The sequence below is a fragment of the Scyliorhinus canicula genome, chromosome 2, assembly GCF_902713615.1.
Source record: "Scyliorhinus canicula chromosome 2, sScyCan1.1, whole genome shotgun sequence".
Classification (NCBI taxonomy): domain Eukaryota; kingdom Metazoa; phylum Chordata; class Chondrichthyes; order Carcharhiniformes; family Scyliorhinidae; genus Scyliorhinus; species Scyliorhinus canicula.
The window spans coordinates 124501404-124518744 of NC_052147.1; the positions used below are offsets into that span (position 1 = coordinate 124501404).

Consider the following 17341-nt stretch of genomic DNA (forward strand, 5'->3'; position numbering starts at 1 on the left):
GGGGAATTGATCTCCATCCGAACCCATAGGGAGAGGGAGAGACTGATAGGGGAGATGGTGCAGGTGGATAGGAGATATGCGGAGGCCCCAGAGGAGGGATTGCTGGGGGAGAGGCGTAGCCTTCAGGCCAGATTTGACCTACTGACGACCAGAAAGGCGGAAGCTCAGTGGAGGAAAGCACAGGGGGCGGTGTATGAATACGGGGAGAAGGTGAGCAGGATGCTGGCACACCAGCTCCGAAAGCGGGACGCGGCCAGGGAGATTGGGGGAGTGAGGGATAGAGCTGGGAAGGTGGTGCGGAGGGGGGTAGATGTCAATGGGGTCTTCAGTGACTTCTATGGGGAACTGTACCGGTCTGAACCCCCGGTGGAGGGGGGTGGAATGGGGCGCATCTTGGACAAGCTGCGATTCCCGAGGGTGGAAGAGGAGCAGGTGGAGGGACTGGGGCGCCGATCGAGCTGGAGGAGGTGGTCAAAGGGATAGGGAGCATGCAGTCGGGGAAGGCGCCGGGGCCGGACAGGTTTCCGGCGGAATTCTATAAAAAGTGTTTGGACCTGTTGGGCCCCCTGTTGGTCCGGACCTTTAACGAGGCGGGGGGGTGGGGGGGGGGGGGGGGGGGGGGGTCTGCCCCCAACTATGTCACGGGCGCTGATTTCCTTGATCCTGAAGCGGGACAAGGACCCTCTGCAGTGTGGATCATATAGGCCGATTTCGCTGCTGAATGCCGATGCTAAGCTGCTGGCAAAGATCCTGGCCACTAGAATAGAGGATTGTGTGCCTGGGGTCATTCATGAGGACCAGACGGGGTTTGTGAAGGGAAGGCAGCTGAAAACAAACGTACGAAGGCTCCTCAACGTCATTATGATGCCGGCTGTGGAAGGGGAGGCGGAGATAGTGGTGGCATTAGATGCGGAGTAGGCCTTCGATAGGGTTGAGTGGGAGTATTTGTGGGAGGTGTTGGAGAGGTTTGGGTTTGGGGAGGGGTTTATCCGGTGTGTGAGGCTGCTCTACGAGGCCCCAATGGCGAGTGTAGCCACAAATAGGAGGAGGTCGGAGTACTTTCGGCTGTACCGGGGGACGAGACAGGGGTGCCCCCTGTCCCCCTTGCTCTTCGTGTTGGCGATTGAGCCCCTGGCCATGGCATTGAGGGAGTCAGGGAACTGGAGGGGCCTGGTGCGGGGCGGGGAGGAGCATCGAGTGTCACTGTACGCGGGCGACCTGTTGCTGTATGTGGCGGACCCGGTGGGGGGGATGCCGGAGGTGACGAGGATTCTTAGGGAATTCGGGGGTTTCTCAGGGTATAAGTTGAACCTGGGCAAAGTGAGGTGTTTGTGGTGCATCCGGGGGATCAAGAGGAGGGGATTGGTAGGCTCCCATTGAAGCAGGCAGGGAAGAGCTTCAGGTACCTAGGGGTCCAGGTGGCGGGGAGCTGGGGGGCCTTGCACAAGCTCAACCTCACAAGGTTGGTGGAGCAGATGGAGGAGGAGTTTAAGAGGCGGGATATGTTACTGCTGTCACTGGCGGGGAGGGTGCAGTCCGTTAAGATGACGGTGCTCCCGAGGTTTTTGTTCCTGTTCCAGTGCCTCCCCATCCTTATCCTGAAGGCCTTTTTTAGGAGGGTCAACAGGAGTATCACGGGATTTGTGTGGGCGCATGGGACTCCGAGGGTTCGAAGAGTGTTCCTGGAACGAGGCAGGGATAGGGGGGGGGCTGGCGTTGCCCAACCTCTGTGGGTACTACTGGGCTGCCAACGCAGCGATGGTGCATAAGTGGGTAATGGACGAGGAAGGGGCAGCATGGAAGAGGATGGAGGCGGCGTCTTGTGTGGGCACGAGCTTGGAGGCGCTAGTAACGGCGCCGTTGCCGCTCCCTCCAACGAGGTATGCCACGAGCCCGGTGGTGGCGGCTACACTCAAATTTTGGGGGCAATGGAGATGGCACAGGGGAGAAATGGGGGGCTAGATGGAGGCCCCGATACGGGGGAACCATCGGTTTGTCCCAGGGAGCATTGATGGCGGATTTCTGGCTGGCACAGGGCAGGGGTTAGGAGGTTGAGGGACCTGTTTGTGGAGGGGAGGTTCGCGAGTTTAGGGGAGTTAGAGGGGAAGTTTGGGCTCCCCCCGGGGAACATGTTTCGGTACATGCAGGTTAGGGCGTTTGCCAGGCTGCAGATGGAGGGGTTCCCCTTGTTACCCCCACGTGGGGTATGGGACAGGGTGCTCTCGGGGGTGTGGGTCGGAGGAGGGAGGATTTCGGACATATACCGGGTAATGCAGGAGGTAGACGAGGCCTCGGTGGAGGAACTGAAGGGTAAATGGGAAGAGGAGCTGGGTGAGGAGATTGAGGAGGGGACGTGGGCGGATGCCCTGGAGAGAGTGAATTCCTCCTCTTCCTGTGCGAGGCTTAGCCTCATACAGTTCAAGGTGCTGCATAGGGCCCACATGACTGGGTCGAGGATGAGCAGGTTTTTTGGGGGAGTGGACAGGTGTGCTAGGTGCTCGGGGAGCCCAGCGAACCACGCCCATATGTTTTGGGTGTGCCCAGCATTGGGGGAGTTTTGGAAGGGGGTAGCAAGGACGGTGTCGAGGGTGGTGGGATCCAGGGTCGAGCCAGGCTGGGGACTCGCAATTTTTGGGGTTGCAGTGGAGCCGGGAGTGCAGGAGGCGATAGAGGCCGGTGTTCTGGCCTTTGCGTCCCTAGTAGCCCGGCGGAGGATCTTGCTCCAATGGAAGGATGCGAGGCCCCCAAGCGTGGAGGCCTGGATTTCTGATATGGCGGGGTTCATTAAATTGGAGAGGGTGAAATTTGCCCTGAGGGGATCAGTACAAGGGTTCTTTAGGCGGTGGCAGCCTTTCCTGGACTTCCTGGCGGAACGGTAGGGAAATAGGCCGACAGCAGCAGCAACCCGGGAGGGTGGGGAGGGAGGGGGGGGGTAAGGATTGGGGGGAGGGAGAACTGTGCACATGGGTTTGGGGAGGGTGCTATCTCTTTCCCTTTCGTTGTCTGGGTGCTCTTTTGTTTTTTTTTTGTTCTTTGTTTTTCTTCTTTCCTTTTTTTGAAGTTGCTCTTGAAGCTTGGGGGGTATTGTTCATGGGGTGTTACCGTGGTTGTTTGTTAATAGAGTTAAGGTGTTTATATTTTGTATTTTGTAAAAATTTCAATAAAAATTATTATTTTTTTAAAATAAAAAAAATGAAGGGGATTATTGACTGGTGTGGGTTTGGTCCTGCTTGGCTCAGGTGATTGTTGACTGATGTGTGTGTCATACTGAAGGGGACAGGCGATGATTGACAGATACAAGGATAATGCTGAATGGGGCAAGTGTTAATTGATAGATGTGTGCATGTGTGATGCTGAAGGGTTACAAGTGATTATTGACTCGTGTGGGTGGAATACTGAAGGGTTCAAGTGATTATTGACAGATGTGGGTGGAATACTGAAGGGGACAGGTGATTATTGACAGATGTGAGTGTGACGCTGAAGGTGACAGGTGGTCATTAACAGATATGGGTGTAATATTGAAGATACAGGTGTTTTTGGCAGATGTACGTGAAATGCTGATGGGGCAGGTGATTCATGCCAGTTGGGGGTGTAATGCTGAAGGGGACAGGTGATTATTCAAATATGTAGATGTAATGCTGAAGAGGACAGGTGGTTATTAACAGATGTGGGTGTAATTCTGAAGGGGACAATTGGTTATTGACAACTTGGGTGTAATGGTGAAGGGGACAGGTAATTATTGACAATGTGGGTGTAATGTTGCCATGGACAGATAATAATTGCCAGATGTGGGTGTAATGCTGAAGGGGACAGGTGATTATTGGTCTATTTGGGTCCAATCACGAAGGGGATTATTGACTGGTGCGGGTTTAATCCTGAAGTGCTCAGGTGACTGTTGACTGATGTGTGTGTAATACTGAAGCAGCAGCTGATGGTTGACAGATACAGGCGTAATGCTGAAGGTGATCATTAAAATATGTGGGTGTAATATTGAAGATACAGGTGTTTTTGACAGATGTGGGTGTAATGCTGATGGGGACAGGTGTTTCATGCCAGTTGGAGGTGCAATGCTGAAGAGAACAGGTGATTATTTAAATATGTAGGTGTATTCTTGAAGGGGACAGGTGATTTTCGAGAGATGTAGATGTAATGCTGAAGGGGACATTATTAACAGATGTGGGTGTAATTCTGAAGGGGAAAATGGTTATTGACAACGGGTATAATGGTGAAGGGGACAGGTGATTGTTGACAACCTGGGTGTAATGTTGTAGGGGACAGATAATTACTGACAGTTGTGGGTGTAATACTGAAGGGGACAGAGGATTGTTGGCAGATATGGGTGCAATGCTGAAGGGCACAGGTGATTATTGAAATATGTCAGTGTAATGCTGAAGGACGCAAGTGATTATTGACAGATGTATGTGCAATGTGATGGGACAAATAATCAATGACAAACGTGTGTGTAATGCTGAAGGGGATAGGTGATTATTAGGAAATGTAGATGTAATGCTGAAGGGTACAGGTGATTATTGCCAGATGAGGGTGTAATGCTGAATGGGACAGGTAATTATTAACAAATGTGGGTATAATGTGAAGGGGACAAGTAATTATTGACAGATGTGGGTGTAATACTGAAGGAGACAGTTGATTATTGGTATATTTGGCTGTGATGCTGACTGTGATTTGGTTGTGAATGTTGACAGATGTATGTGCAATGCTATGGGGACAAGTAATCAGTGACAAATATGTGTGTAATTCTGAAGGGGATCGGTGATTAATAATAAATGTGGATTTAATGCTGAAGGATACAGGTGATTATTGCCAGATGAGGGTGTAATGCTGAATGGGACACGTGACTAACAGATGTGGGTGTAATACTTGGGGGACAAGTAATTATTGTCAGATGTGGGTGTGATGTTGATTGAAACAGGTGATTATTGACAGGTGTTGGTGTAATACTGAAGGGGACAGATGATTACTGGATATGGGCGTGTGATGTTGAAGGGGATAGGTGATTCTTAACAGTTGTGGGTGCAATCATGAAGGGGACTATTGACTGGTGTGGGTTTGATTCTGCTTGGCTCAGGTGATTGTTGACTGATGTGTGCGTTATACTGAAGGGGACAGGCGATGATTGACAGATACAAGGATAATGCTGAATGGGGCAGGTGATCATTGATAGATGTGTGTGTGTGATGCAGAAGGGATACAGTCGATTATTGACTGGTGTGGGTGTAATCCTGAAGGGTTCAGGTGATTATTGGCATATGTTGGTGTGATACTTAAGGGGACAGTTGATTATTTTTTAAAAAATTTTTAGAGTACCCAATTCATTTTTCCAAATTAAGGGGCAATTTAGCGTGGCCAATCCACCTACCCTGCACATCTTTGGGTTGTGGGGGCGAAACCCACGCAAACACGGGGTGAATGTGCAAACTCCACGCAGACAATGACCCAGAGCTGGGATCGAACCTGGGACCTCGGCGCCGTGAGGCCACAGTGCTAACCCACTGCGCCACCGTGCTGCCCGGGACAGATGATTATTGACAGATGTGGGTGGAATACTGAAGGTACAGGTGTGTTTGACAGATGTGGATGTAATACTGAAGGTACAGGTGTGTTTGACAGATGTAGGTGTAATGCTGATGGGGACAGGTGATTCATGCCAGATGGCGGTGTAATGCTGAAGGGGACAGGTGGTTATTGACACATGTAGGTGTAATGCTGAAGGGGATAGGTGATGATAGAATCATAGAATTGATAGTGCAGAAGGAAGCCATTCAGCCCATCGAGTCTGCACAGGCCCTTGGAAAGAACACCTGACTTAAGCCTCATACCTCCACCCTATTCTCGTAACCGAGTAACCCCACCTAACCTTTTTTTTTGGAGACTATGGGCAATTTAGCAGGCAAATACATCTAACCTGAACATCTTTGGACGGTGGGAGGAAACCGGAGCACCCGGAGGAAACCCACGAGACACAGGGTGAACGTGCAGACTCCGCACAGACAGTGACCCAAGCTGCGAATTGAACCTGGGGCCCTGGGGCTGTGAAGCAACCATGCTAACCCCTGTGCTACCGTGCTGCCAGTATTCTAAGATTACTGACAGATGTGGGTGTAATGCTGAAGGGGACAGGTGATTATTGCCAGAAGTGGATGTAATGCTGAAATGAATAGGTGATTATTAACAGATGCTTGTGGGATGCTGCAGGGGCTCTGGTGATTATTGCCAGATGTGGGTGTAATGCTGAAGGTGTTTTGGTGGTCACTGCCAGATGTGGGTCTAATGCTGAAGGGTGCAGCTGATTATTGAAAGGTTTGGGTGTAATACCGATGGGAAGAGTGTTTATTGACAGATGAGGGTGCAGTGCTGAAGGGGTCAGGTGATTATGGACAGGTGAGGGTGCCATGCTGAAGGGGACAGGTGATTCATGGAAGATGCGAGTGTGATGCTGAAGGGGACATGTGATTATTGACATGTGTAGTGTACTGCTGAAGCGGACCGGTGATTATTGGCAGATGTGGGTGCAATGCTGAAAGGTACACGTAATTAGTGCAAGATCTGGGTATTATACGGATGGGGACAGGTGATTATTGACAGATGTGGGTGGAATGTTGAAGCTAAGGAGCATCCAGGAGAGCTTCTTGAAACAGTATGTAGATAGTCCCACTCAGGAAGGGGCCGTTTTAGTTTTTAGCTCCTATTGGATAAAGATAGAAGTAGTCCTCGGCTGAAGGTAATAAATTGGGGGAAGGCTAAATATAACAATACCAAACAGGAACTGAAGAATCTAAAAGAATCTACATTAGGGATGCATGTTTGAGTGTATATCAACATCCGGTATGTGGGAGGCTTTCAAATGTCAGTTGATAGGAATTCAGGACTGGCATGTTCCCGTGAGGAGGAAGGATAAGTATGGCAAGTTTCAGGAACCTTGGATAGCGAGGCATATTTTGAGCTCTAATCCAAAAGAAAAGGAGGCATTTTCAAGGTTTAGAAGGCTGGGAACAGACAAAGCCCATGAGGAATATAAGGAAAGTAGGAAGGAACTTGAACAAGGAGCCAGGAGGGCTTAAATGCGTCACGAATAGCCATTGGGCAACAGGATTAACGAAAAGACCAAGGCATTTTATGCGGAGATAAAGAGCAAGAGGGTAGCCAGGGAAAGGGTTGACCCACTCAAGGAAAGGAGAGGGAATCTATGCGTGGAGCCAGAGAAAATAGGCGAGGTACAAAATGAGTACTTTGCGTCAATATTCACCAAAGAGAAGGATTTGGTGGATGATGAGTCTGGGGAAAGGTATGTAGATAGTCTGGGTCAGACTATTCCTTTGTTTAAGAAAGGTAGCAAGGATAATCCAGGAAATTACAGGCCGATGAGCCTTACGTCAGTGGTAGAGAAAGTATTGGAGAGGATTCTTCAAGACAGGATTCACTCCCATTTGAAAATGTGGACAGACATAGTAGCGAGAGGAAGCATGGTTTTGTGTCGGGGAGCTTGTGTCTCACTAACTTGATCGAGTTTTCCGAGGAAGTGATGAAGATGATTGATGAAGATTAGGGCAGTGGATGCTGCCTTCATGGTCGATAAGGTCCTCATGGAACTGGTACAGAAGATCTGAGATGAGCTGGCAAGATGAATACAGATCAATACTGGCACCTTTGCTGTTTGTAGTATATATCAATGATTTGGAGGAAAATGTAACTGTTCTGATTAGTAATTTTGCGGATGACACAAAGGTTGGTGGTATTGTGATAGTGATGAGGACTGTCAGAGCATACAGCAGGATATAGATCAGTTGGACAATTGGGTGCAGAGGTGGCAGATGGAAATTTAATCCAGACAAATGTGAGGTGATGCATTTTGGAACGTCTAATACAGATGGGACATGTACAGTAAATGGCAGAATCCTTAAGAGTATTAACAGGCTGAGGGATCTGGGTGTACTGGTCCACAGGTCACTGAAAGTGGCAATGCAGGTGGATAAGGTAGTCAAGAAGGGCAGACAGCAAGCTTGCCTTCATCAGCCGGGGCATTGAGAAGTTCTTTTACACACAGGGTAGTGGGTGTCTGCAACTCGCTGCCGGACGAGGTGGTGGAAGCAGGTAAGATAGCGACGTTTAAGGGGTGTCTTGACAAATACATAAATAGGATAGGAATAGAGGGATACGGACCCCCGAAGTCTTAGGTTAGACAGGCAGCATGGTCTGCACAGACTTGGGAGGACCGAGGGGCCAGTTCCTGTCCTGTACTTTTCTTTGTTCTTTGTTATTTGTGAGAGGTGATTATTGACAGATGTGTATGTGATGCTGAAGGGCCGCCTGTGATTATCGGTGTAATGCTGAAGGAAAGACAATATTGACATATGTGGGTATAATGGTGAAACAGACAGATGATTATTGACAGATGTGGGTGTTATGCTGAAGGGGACACGTGATTATTGACAGATGTGGATGTAATGCCGAAGGTACAGGTCATCATTGACAGATGTAGGTGTAATCACAGAATTAAACAATGCGGAAAAGGCTCTTTGGCACGTCGAGTCTGCACCAATGCATGAAAAACACCTGATCCGCCTACCTACTGCCATTTGCCAGAACCTGGTCCATAGCCTTAAATGTTATGACGTGCCAAGTGCTCATCCAGGTGCATTTTAAAGGAAGCAACCCGCCACACCACCCTCCCAGGCAGTGCATTCCAGACCATCACCATCCTCTGGGTAAAAATGTTTTCCTTCAAATCCCCCCCTTAACCTGCTGCCCTTCACCTTGAACATGTGACTCCTCGTAACTGACCTTCAATTGAGGGGAACAGCTGCTCTCTATCCACCCGGTCCAGGCCCCCTCATAACCTTGTACACTTCGATCAAGACACCACTCGGTCTTCTCTGCTCCAGCAAAAACAACCCAAGGCTATCCAACCTCTCTTCATAGCCTAAATGTTCCATCCCAGGCAACATCATGGTGATTGGCCTCTGCACTCACCCCCCCCCCCCCCACCCAGTTCAATCACACCCCCTCCTATAATGTTGCAACCAGAATTGCACGCAATACTCCAGCTGTGTCCTTACCAAAGTTCTGTACAACTTCAACTTGATGCCCCTGCTTTTGTAATCAATGCCTTAATTGATAAAGGCAAGTCACCAATACGCCTTTCTCACCAACCTATTAACCTCCTTTCTGCCTTCAGAGATCTACGGACAAACACGCCCAAGTACCCTTTGTTTATCGGAACTACCCAGTGTCGGGTTATTCATTGAATACTTCCTTGTCACATAAATCCTTCCAAAGTTTATCACCTCACATTTTCAGGGTGAAATTCCATCTCCCACGTTTCTGCCCATTTGATCTTCCTGGAACCCAAGACACTCAACCTCACTGTTAACCACCCGGTTAATTTTTGTGTCATTCGCAAACTTACTGATCTTACCCCCACCTAGCCATCTAAGTCGTTTATATAAATGACGAATAATATGGGACCCAGCACAGATCCCTGTGTTATGCTACTGGACACTGGCTTCCAGTCACTAAAGCAGCCGTCTGTCTTTGCCCTATTTCTTCCTACAGCTGAGTCAATTTTGAATCCACCTTATGAAGTTACCCTGTATCACATGTGCATTTGCCTTCTTTATAATTCGCCCATGTGGGACCTTGTCAAAGGCCTTGATGAGATCCATGTCAACTACATCAACTGCACTATGCTCAAAAAATTCTAATTTGTTAGGCATGATCTCCCTCTGACAAAGTCATGCGGACTATTCCTGATCAAACCTTGCCTCTCCAAGTGGAGATAGATTCTCTCCTTCAGAATTTTCTCCAATAGTTTCCCCACCACTGATATGAGACTCACTGGTCTGTAGTTCCCAGGTTATCTTTCTTCATTACTGGGATCACATTAGCTGTTCCCCAGTCCTCTGGCACCTCCCCGAGGCAATCTCCTCCTTTTCCCACAGCATCCTGGGACAAAATTCATCAGCACCTGGAGATTTTTAAGCCTGCCAACACATCCAATAACTTGTCACTCCCTATGGCAGTTTGCTCAAGAACCTCACAGTCTCTCTACCAGAGTTTTACATCTACCTCCTCATTCTCTTGGGTGAAGACAGATATGAAGTATTCGTTCAACACTCTACCTCTGTCCTCTGGCTCCATCCACAGATTTCCCTGTTGGCCTCTAATGGGCCCTACTGGTTATCCTTTGCCCATTGATATACTGAAAGAATATTTTGGGATTTTCTCGACTTTTACTGGCCAGAGCTTTTTCATAGCTCTTCTTTGCTTTCCTAATTGATTTCTTAAACTCCATCCTGCACTTTCTACACTCCACTAATGCCTCAGTTGATTTGCTCCCCTTGTACCTGCTAAAAGCGTTTCTTTTCCTTCTTATCGTATCCTGATTGTTTCTGGTCATCCATGGTTCTCTGGGTTTGTTATTCCTTCTTTTTACCCGAGAGGGAACATGCTTGGCCTGTACCCTCCCCATTTCCATTTTGAACTTCCCCCACTGCTCTTCTGTAGATTTCCCCACAAGTAACTCTTTCCAGTCTAATTCAGCCAGTTCCTGCCTTATTTTACTAAGATCCACTCTCCTCCAATCCACAACCTTTTTTTGCAATTTGTCTATTTCTTTGTCCATAACAAATTTAAATTGCACCATGTTGTGGTTCCTATCACCAAAATACTCTCCCACCAACACATCAGCCATCTGTCCAGCTTTATTCCCCAGAATTAGGCCCAGCACTACACCAACCCTTGTTGGACTCTCTACATATTGAGCTAAAAGGTTCTCCTGCATACATTTTAAGAACTCCACTCCATCTAAACCCTTAACACAGTGACTATTCCAATTAATGTCAGGAAAGTTGAAGTCACTTAATATAATTGCCCTATTATTATTTTTACACACCTCTGCGAATACAGTAGTGCACATATTTGCTCCTCAATTTCCTGCCAACTATCTGGGGGTCTATAATAAACACCCAGCAATATGGCTGTCCCTTTTTTGTTCCTAATCTCTACCCACAAAGCTTCATTTGAAGTCCCCTCCAAAATATCACCTCTCCTTACCGCTCCTCTTTTACCCCCTCCTCTGACTTGCCTGAAGATTCTATATTCCAGGATGTTGAGCTGCCAATCCTGCCTCTCCCTCAACCAAGCCTTCGTAATGGCTACTATGTCACAATTCCAGTATCAGTCCTCGCTCTTTTGTCATCCGTTTTACATGTAATATTCCAGGCATTAAAGTAGAGGCGATGCAGCCTTGTATTACTCTCTTGAAACTTACTACCGCTGCATTCCTTCTGACTTTATTACTTTTCTGTGCTTTTACTGTGTCCCCATTCTGCTAACTCTGCGTCCCCTATCCCTGCCGAATTAGTTTAAACTCCTCCCAAAAGCACTAGCAAACCCACCAGCAAGGTTGTTAGTCCTGCTCTGGTTCACACGCAGACTGTCCCGCTTGTACAGATCCCACCTTCCCCAGAAATGGTCACAGTGGTCCAGGAATCTGGTCCAGGTCCAGGAATCTGAAACCCTCCCTCCTGCACCAACTCTAAGCCACGCATTCACCTGCACTATTCTCCTATTTCTATACTCGCTAGCACGTGCCACTGGGAGTAATCCACAGATTACAACCCGAGAGGTCCTGCTTTTCAGTCCACTACCTGACTCCCGGAATTATTGATGCAAGATCTCATCCCTCTTTCTATCTATGTCATTGGTATGCTGAAGGAGACAAGTGATTATTCACAGAAGAGGGTGTGATGTTGAAGGGACAGATGATTATTGACAAATGTAGGTGTTATGTTGAAGGGGACAGGTGATTATTGACAGATGTAGGTGTAATTCTGAAGGAAACCGGTGATTATTGGCAGTTGTGGGTCTAACTCTGAAGGCGACAGGTGATTAGTGACAGATGTGGGTGTAATTCTGAAGGGGAAAGGGTATTATTGACAAATGTGATGCTGAATTATTGACAGGTGTCAGTAATGCTGATGGGGACAGCTGATTATTGACAGATGTGGGTGTAATGCTGATGGGGACAGGTGATTATCAACAGATGTGGGTGTAATGCTGATGGGGACAGGTGATTATTGGCAGATGTGGGTGTAATGCTGATGGGGGCAGGTGATTATTGGCAGATGTGGTGTAATGCTGATGGGGGCAGGTGATTATTGACAGATGCGGGTGTAATGCTGATGGGGGCAGGTGATTATTGACAGATGTGGGTTAATGCTGATGGGGGCAGGTGATTATTGGCAGATGTGTGTGTAATGCTGACGGGGACAGCTGATTATGTAGCAAGAGGATCAGGTTTTTTGAAGTACATGTGCCCGCTGCATTCCTGCAAGGTGTGTATATGAGACGAGACACTGCACAGAGTGCCAGTTCGTAGACCTCTGCCAGACTGGTGCCAGACCCTCCATTGCTATATTGTGCTCTCAGGAGTGTCCTCACTGTATCTCGCCATCCTCCTGGCGGAACCTTGTAGAGTTTATGGCCTCACGAATATGGCTGCCTCATCTGGTCAGAGCATTAGCCTCATTGCCTGCATCCTGTGCTTTCTAAAATCCATCACTCTCCTTCCCTTTCACTTTTTTGTCATCAGAGGAGGCATGCAGCTCCTCATCTCCTCATCATCCATGACCCCCACCCTTTACATCAGCAGGTTCTGCAGCGTGCAACAAGCCATGTTGATATTGGGGGGGGGGGGGGGGGTGTACTGCAGTGCTCTGCTAGATCTGTCGAGGCACTGGAACCTCATTTTCAGGCTCCCAATGGTCTTCTCCATCAAAGTCCGGGTTGAGGTAGGAGCCTTGTTATAATGTTTCTCAGCTGGGGTCTCAGACCGCTGCACGGGCGTCATCTACCGCATCCTCTGTGGGTAGGCCATGTCCCCGATGAGGCAGCCCTGCACACCTTGGAAGATGTCAGGGAACCGAGATCTGCTGAGGATGTGTGTCCTGGTCGCTTCCCTGGTATCATGCGCAGACATGCAGGATCCGTTTGTCCACACTGGGCTGCTTGTTGCTAGGGAGACCTTGGGCCATGTCAGTGCAGTTGATTGCACACCGCACCTGTGGAAAACTGCAAATCTCTGCGAATCCCAGCACTCGTTTCCTGGTTTGCCTGATCTTGGTCGGAATTGACAACTCTCTGTGTCTTGGCGAAGATGGTGTTTGTTACCTCCTAGATATATTTGCAGGTGGAGGCTTGGGAGATCCCACACAGCTCACCAGTGGAGCCCTGGAAGGAGCTACTTTCATAGAAATTGAGCACAACGGTCCCTTTCATTGCCACAAGGCAGTGGATGCTCTCAGAATCCCCAAGGCACCAAATCCTGCAGAAAGTAGAATACATGAGGAACCAATTTCCTTGACAACCATAGTCTTTGGTAACAATGGTTCCCGCTCATCTGCAAGTAGGACAAGCAATGTCTATATATCCTGTGTCTAATGAGGTGCCTACAAATTACGGCTCTCTGGATTTTCCTTGATCTTATGGGTTGTGCTCTTCCTTTTGCTGAACCAGATTCTTCTCCTTCTTCTATCCTGCCTATAGCCCATGAGTCAGGCAGCAAGATCACCAGGTTCCATGTTCCTAATGATCTCCTCACTGCAGTATCAAAGAGAGAGATGCAGGGGTCAGCATATGTCTCCTAGAGACCTTTCTTGATCAAATCTCTGGCTCTGGCTGGGTCTCAAGTCCCCTTCACGCATGACAGAGACTCCTGGCCACCACTCAGATTTCCAGTGTTTAGTTATCTCGATACTTGACCAAACCCTACCCCACCTCCTTCCCGCATCACATGATTGATTAAGACAGCTTTGGTTAATTGACTGCACCGTATGCTCTCAGCTCAGACACAAGTATTATCCTAACCTGTACTGCGCAGTTAGGTTAGACTACAAGGGTTACTTCTCAAAGCCTGAATAACTACAATGCAAGGAGTTCTGAGTTCCTCCCTCAGTCTCAGTGACTGTTCCATGTTTACCTCTCACAATGGGATCTTCTAACTTGACCAGTCGCCCAATATTCTGCAATCCCGTTAAACTCAGATATTCTACAATCTGTGCCCAAGGGATTAAAAGTTCAGAAGCAATCAATGGCACTGTCAGGAATTTGTGCTGCTTGAGTGGGTATGATTGCTTAAGAAGCCAAACGCCAAGCAAGTCAATGGAGCTGATGCTGAATGGTCTCAGCTGTGAAAAAATGCTCAATCTTGAAATGCTTTTCCAGTGCGTGGCCGATTTTGTCACCCTCCCCCATCATGTGCTTGTGTACTTCCTTCAGTATTTTCTGCCTTGCACTCTCCCCCCCTTCCAAAACTGGAGCCCTAACCATGAGGTTCCCTCTGTGCTGTTTTGATTTACAAAGGCGCCGTTGAAAGCCAGCCAGGTAAAAGCTGCTTTGGAGGCTTACCTGTGAATTCCAAACTTTCCTTAACTCTGGGAAACCACATCACTAATGGAATATCTACAGACACCATAGGTGGGATTTTCCAAATAAATAGCCAGGTGGAATTTTCCCCCAAAATAGCCAAGTGTCAAATTCTGATTAAAAACCGCCGTGTGTTTCCCCAGAGAAACCGGCAGGTTTTCCTTCAAGATCTTCCCACATTTTGGCAGTTTTAGAAGGGGGTGGGTTCATGTTTTGTGCAGTCATTGTGAGGGGCGGGGCCATTTTTGAAAGGTGCCCCAATTTCAAAATAAAGTTAAAGATCCCCACCACACCCGGTGAACATTAGGCATACAAAACACCTAGCTGAGGGGGCAGGTAGCTTGATCCCAGACTGCTACTCTTCCAGTCCGAGCAACCAAGGATAAATCTCTCTTTCTTAGACTTTATTCATTGGCTCTCCACAATGGCATAGACGTGGCCTCATATCGTTAAGACTCTGAATATGCACGACAGACCATACACTGCGGTGTTGCTCTTTAGTAATTATCAAGTGTGTATTTGTTTCCAAAAACAAAATTTTTAAATGAATCACTGGGTCCTGAAATTTTAATAGCCAATCAGCATTACTATTTATGAACTGTAATTTACTGTAATGAGCTTAGACAATGAATGATTTAAGTCTATGCAATGAATGCATGGGCTTAAATCATTGCTGCAAATTATAGCTGTGCTGCAAATTAACTTGAAAATTCTCACTCAGTGCAGTATTTTAAAAAATGATTCCTTCAGAAATGTCAATTGGTAATTTAAAAATGCATACTTGATTTCACAGAGCAATCAGTGATGTTAAATGCTCCAAAGGAATGTCCTGCCCATTCAAGACCACGGAAGAAATACTGAAGTACAAAAAAAGTTCTAGGTGAGAATAATTTTCGAAAGGATGGTTGCCTTTGAACCAATACTGTACTAAATAGGAATCACAGATCCCAAAAAGATCTGTTTCTAGTTGCAGAGATAGCAGGAAAGCCAAACTGTGGTAAAGTTATCTTATAGAATGATGCTAAGGAAAATAGTGTGCTCCTGACTTCATTGTTTCATGAAGAGAAAGTAGTTTACATAGATATCAATGCCTGGATAAGCAGATGAGAGCAGATCATGGAACTATATTTTCTCTGTTATACAAAAAAAGGTTCCCTTTTCCCCATATTTATTTGTAGAAAAACATTGCAGACAATCTTCCTTTAATAATATTGCATGGTCAATACAATTCTTACAACTAAAAGCTTAGGTAATTTAAAACATTAATGTTGGTCAAAAAATTGGCATATTAAAAACAGGGGCAAAAAATGTTCAGAAATATCCGAGCTGACTTTCCATTTCGTGAAACTATATTAACAGTCATCGCACGTAGGTACTGAGCACAGCTTTGGGATAGTGGTGGGAACTAGCTAAGTCATAGTCATCAATTGAACTCTCTGTCAAAACACGTGTTGCCCAAAAAAAGGCTCATCTGTTAATTTACTGACAACTGCCATTTTAAATTTGCAATTCCTTTGAACTGGCCTGAATCATTGCCATAGTTCTACTCGTCCCCTGACAAGAGGACTTGTTGCCACACTCCTCCCCCACCACCAACTGCACCAACTAATTCTACTTCAAAATGGCACTCTTAAATTATACACGATTAGTAACTTACTTGTTTGATACGGTCTGGGTTCACGGTGGTCTGAGGCTGCAGGATGCTGACTGGTTCTGTCTTTGCCATATTCTGAGGCATTTCTCGTATCTTCTCTGCAATGAAGCTGTGAACTGCATTCAGAGCTTCTACTGTTCCCTGGATCAGGCAAACACGTTCTGTTGTTCCTGTAAAATAATTGTTAAAAAAAGAACATCAAAGTGAAAAGAACAAAGACTGGTAAGCTATCTAGATGGACTGAATAAATCTGTTAACTGTCATTCATTTGAGGATATGTACACATATTATAAAAAATGTTTTTTTTGTAAAATAACAGCAAGGTCAGAAAACAGAATGCTTTGGTTGATATGAATTTTCAAAAAGCATATGTATCATGCAATATATAAAGTCAGAGCTAGTTTACACGGATGATGGCAAATGGAATAAAGGAGAACGTTGCCACATGGCTAGAATGACGTTTGAAGGGCAGAATGCAATAAACATGGCTAAAAGCTTGTTTAGCGGTCTGGGACAACATGGTACACAATGTACCACAAGAGTCTGTATTGGGGGTTCTTTGTAGTATGCACCATAACTGATTTGGAGTGAATAATTGAGAGACTATCAAAATGAGTTAACTACAACAACAAACAACAATTAACTGAAAGATTGCAGGAGAATAGGGTTAGGCTTGATGGATGAGATGGTTGGGGTAGCTTAATGCAGAGATTGAATAAATCTTGGAACAAATAGGGAAAAGGAATACACCTCAAATAGAATGATGATAAGGTCAGAAGAAATAGGAGTCGGCCATTCAGCCCATCATGCCTGTTCAGCCATTCAATAGAGATTTTGAAAGATTTTGAACAGGGTAGAGGAACAGAAGAGGCTTGGTGGTTAGATAGAACCATGGAATAGGATCATAGAATTCCTACAGTGCAGAAAGAGGCTATTCGACTCATAGAATCTGCACCAACCCTCCGAAAGAACACCCTACCTAAGCCCACTCCCCTGCATCATCCCCATAATCCGATCTAGCTTGCACATCTTTGGACACCTCAAGGCAATTTAGCATGGCCAATCCACCAAACCTGCACATCTTTGGACTGTGGGAGGAAACGGAGCACTTGGAGGATACCGACACAGGCACGGGGAGAAAGTGCAAAGTCCACACAGTCACCCAAGGCCGGAATTGAACCCTGCTCCCTGGTGCCGTGAGGCAGCAGTTCTAACCACACATGCCATTAGAAAATCACTGGCACA

The 17341-nt window shown here is 46.9% G+C and overlaps 1 protein-coding gene across 2 annotated transcripts in view; it reads right to left on the reverse strand.

Annotated features, from left to right (window-relative positions):
* The window catches only part of LOC119957963 (RNA-binding protein Nova-1), a 363953-nt gene that overhangs the window by 118535 nt on the left and 228077 nt on the right, over positions 1-17341 (reverse strand). For both annotated transcript variants that reach the window (XM_038786209.1, XM_038786202.1), the window contains exon 3: positions 16100-16266. In XM_038786209.1, coding sequence (XP_038642137.1) covers positions 16100-16266 — 167 coding nt within the window. The remainder of the gene's footprint in view (positions 1-16099; positions 16267-17341) is intronic.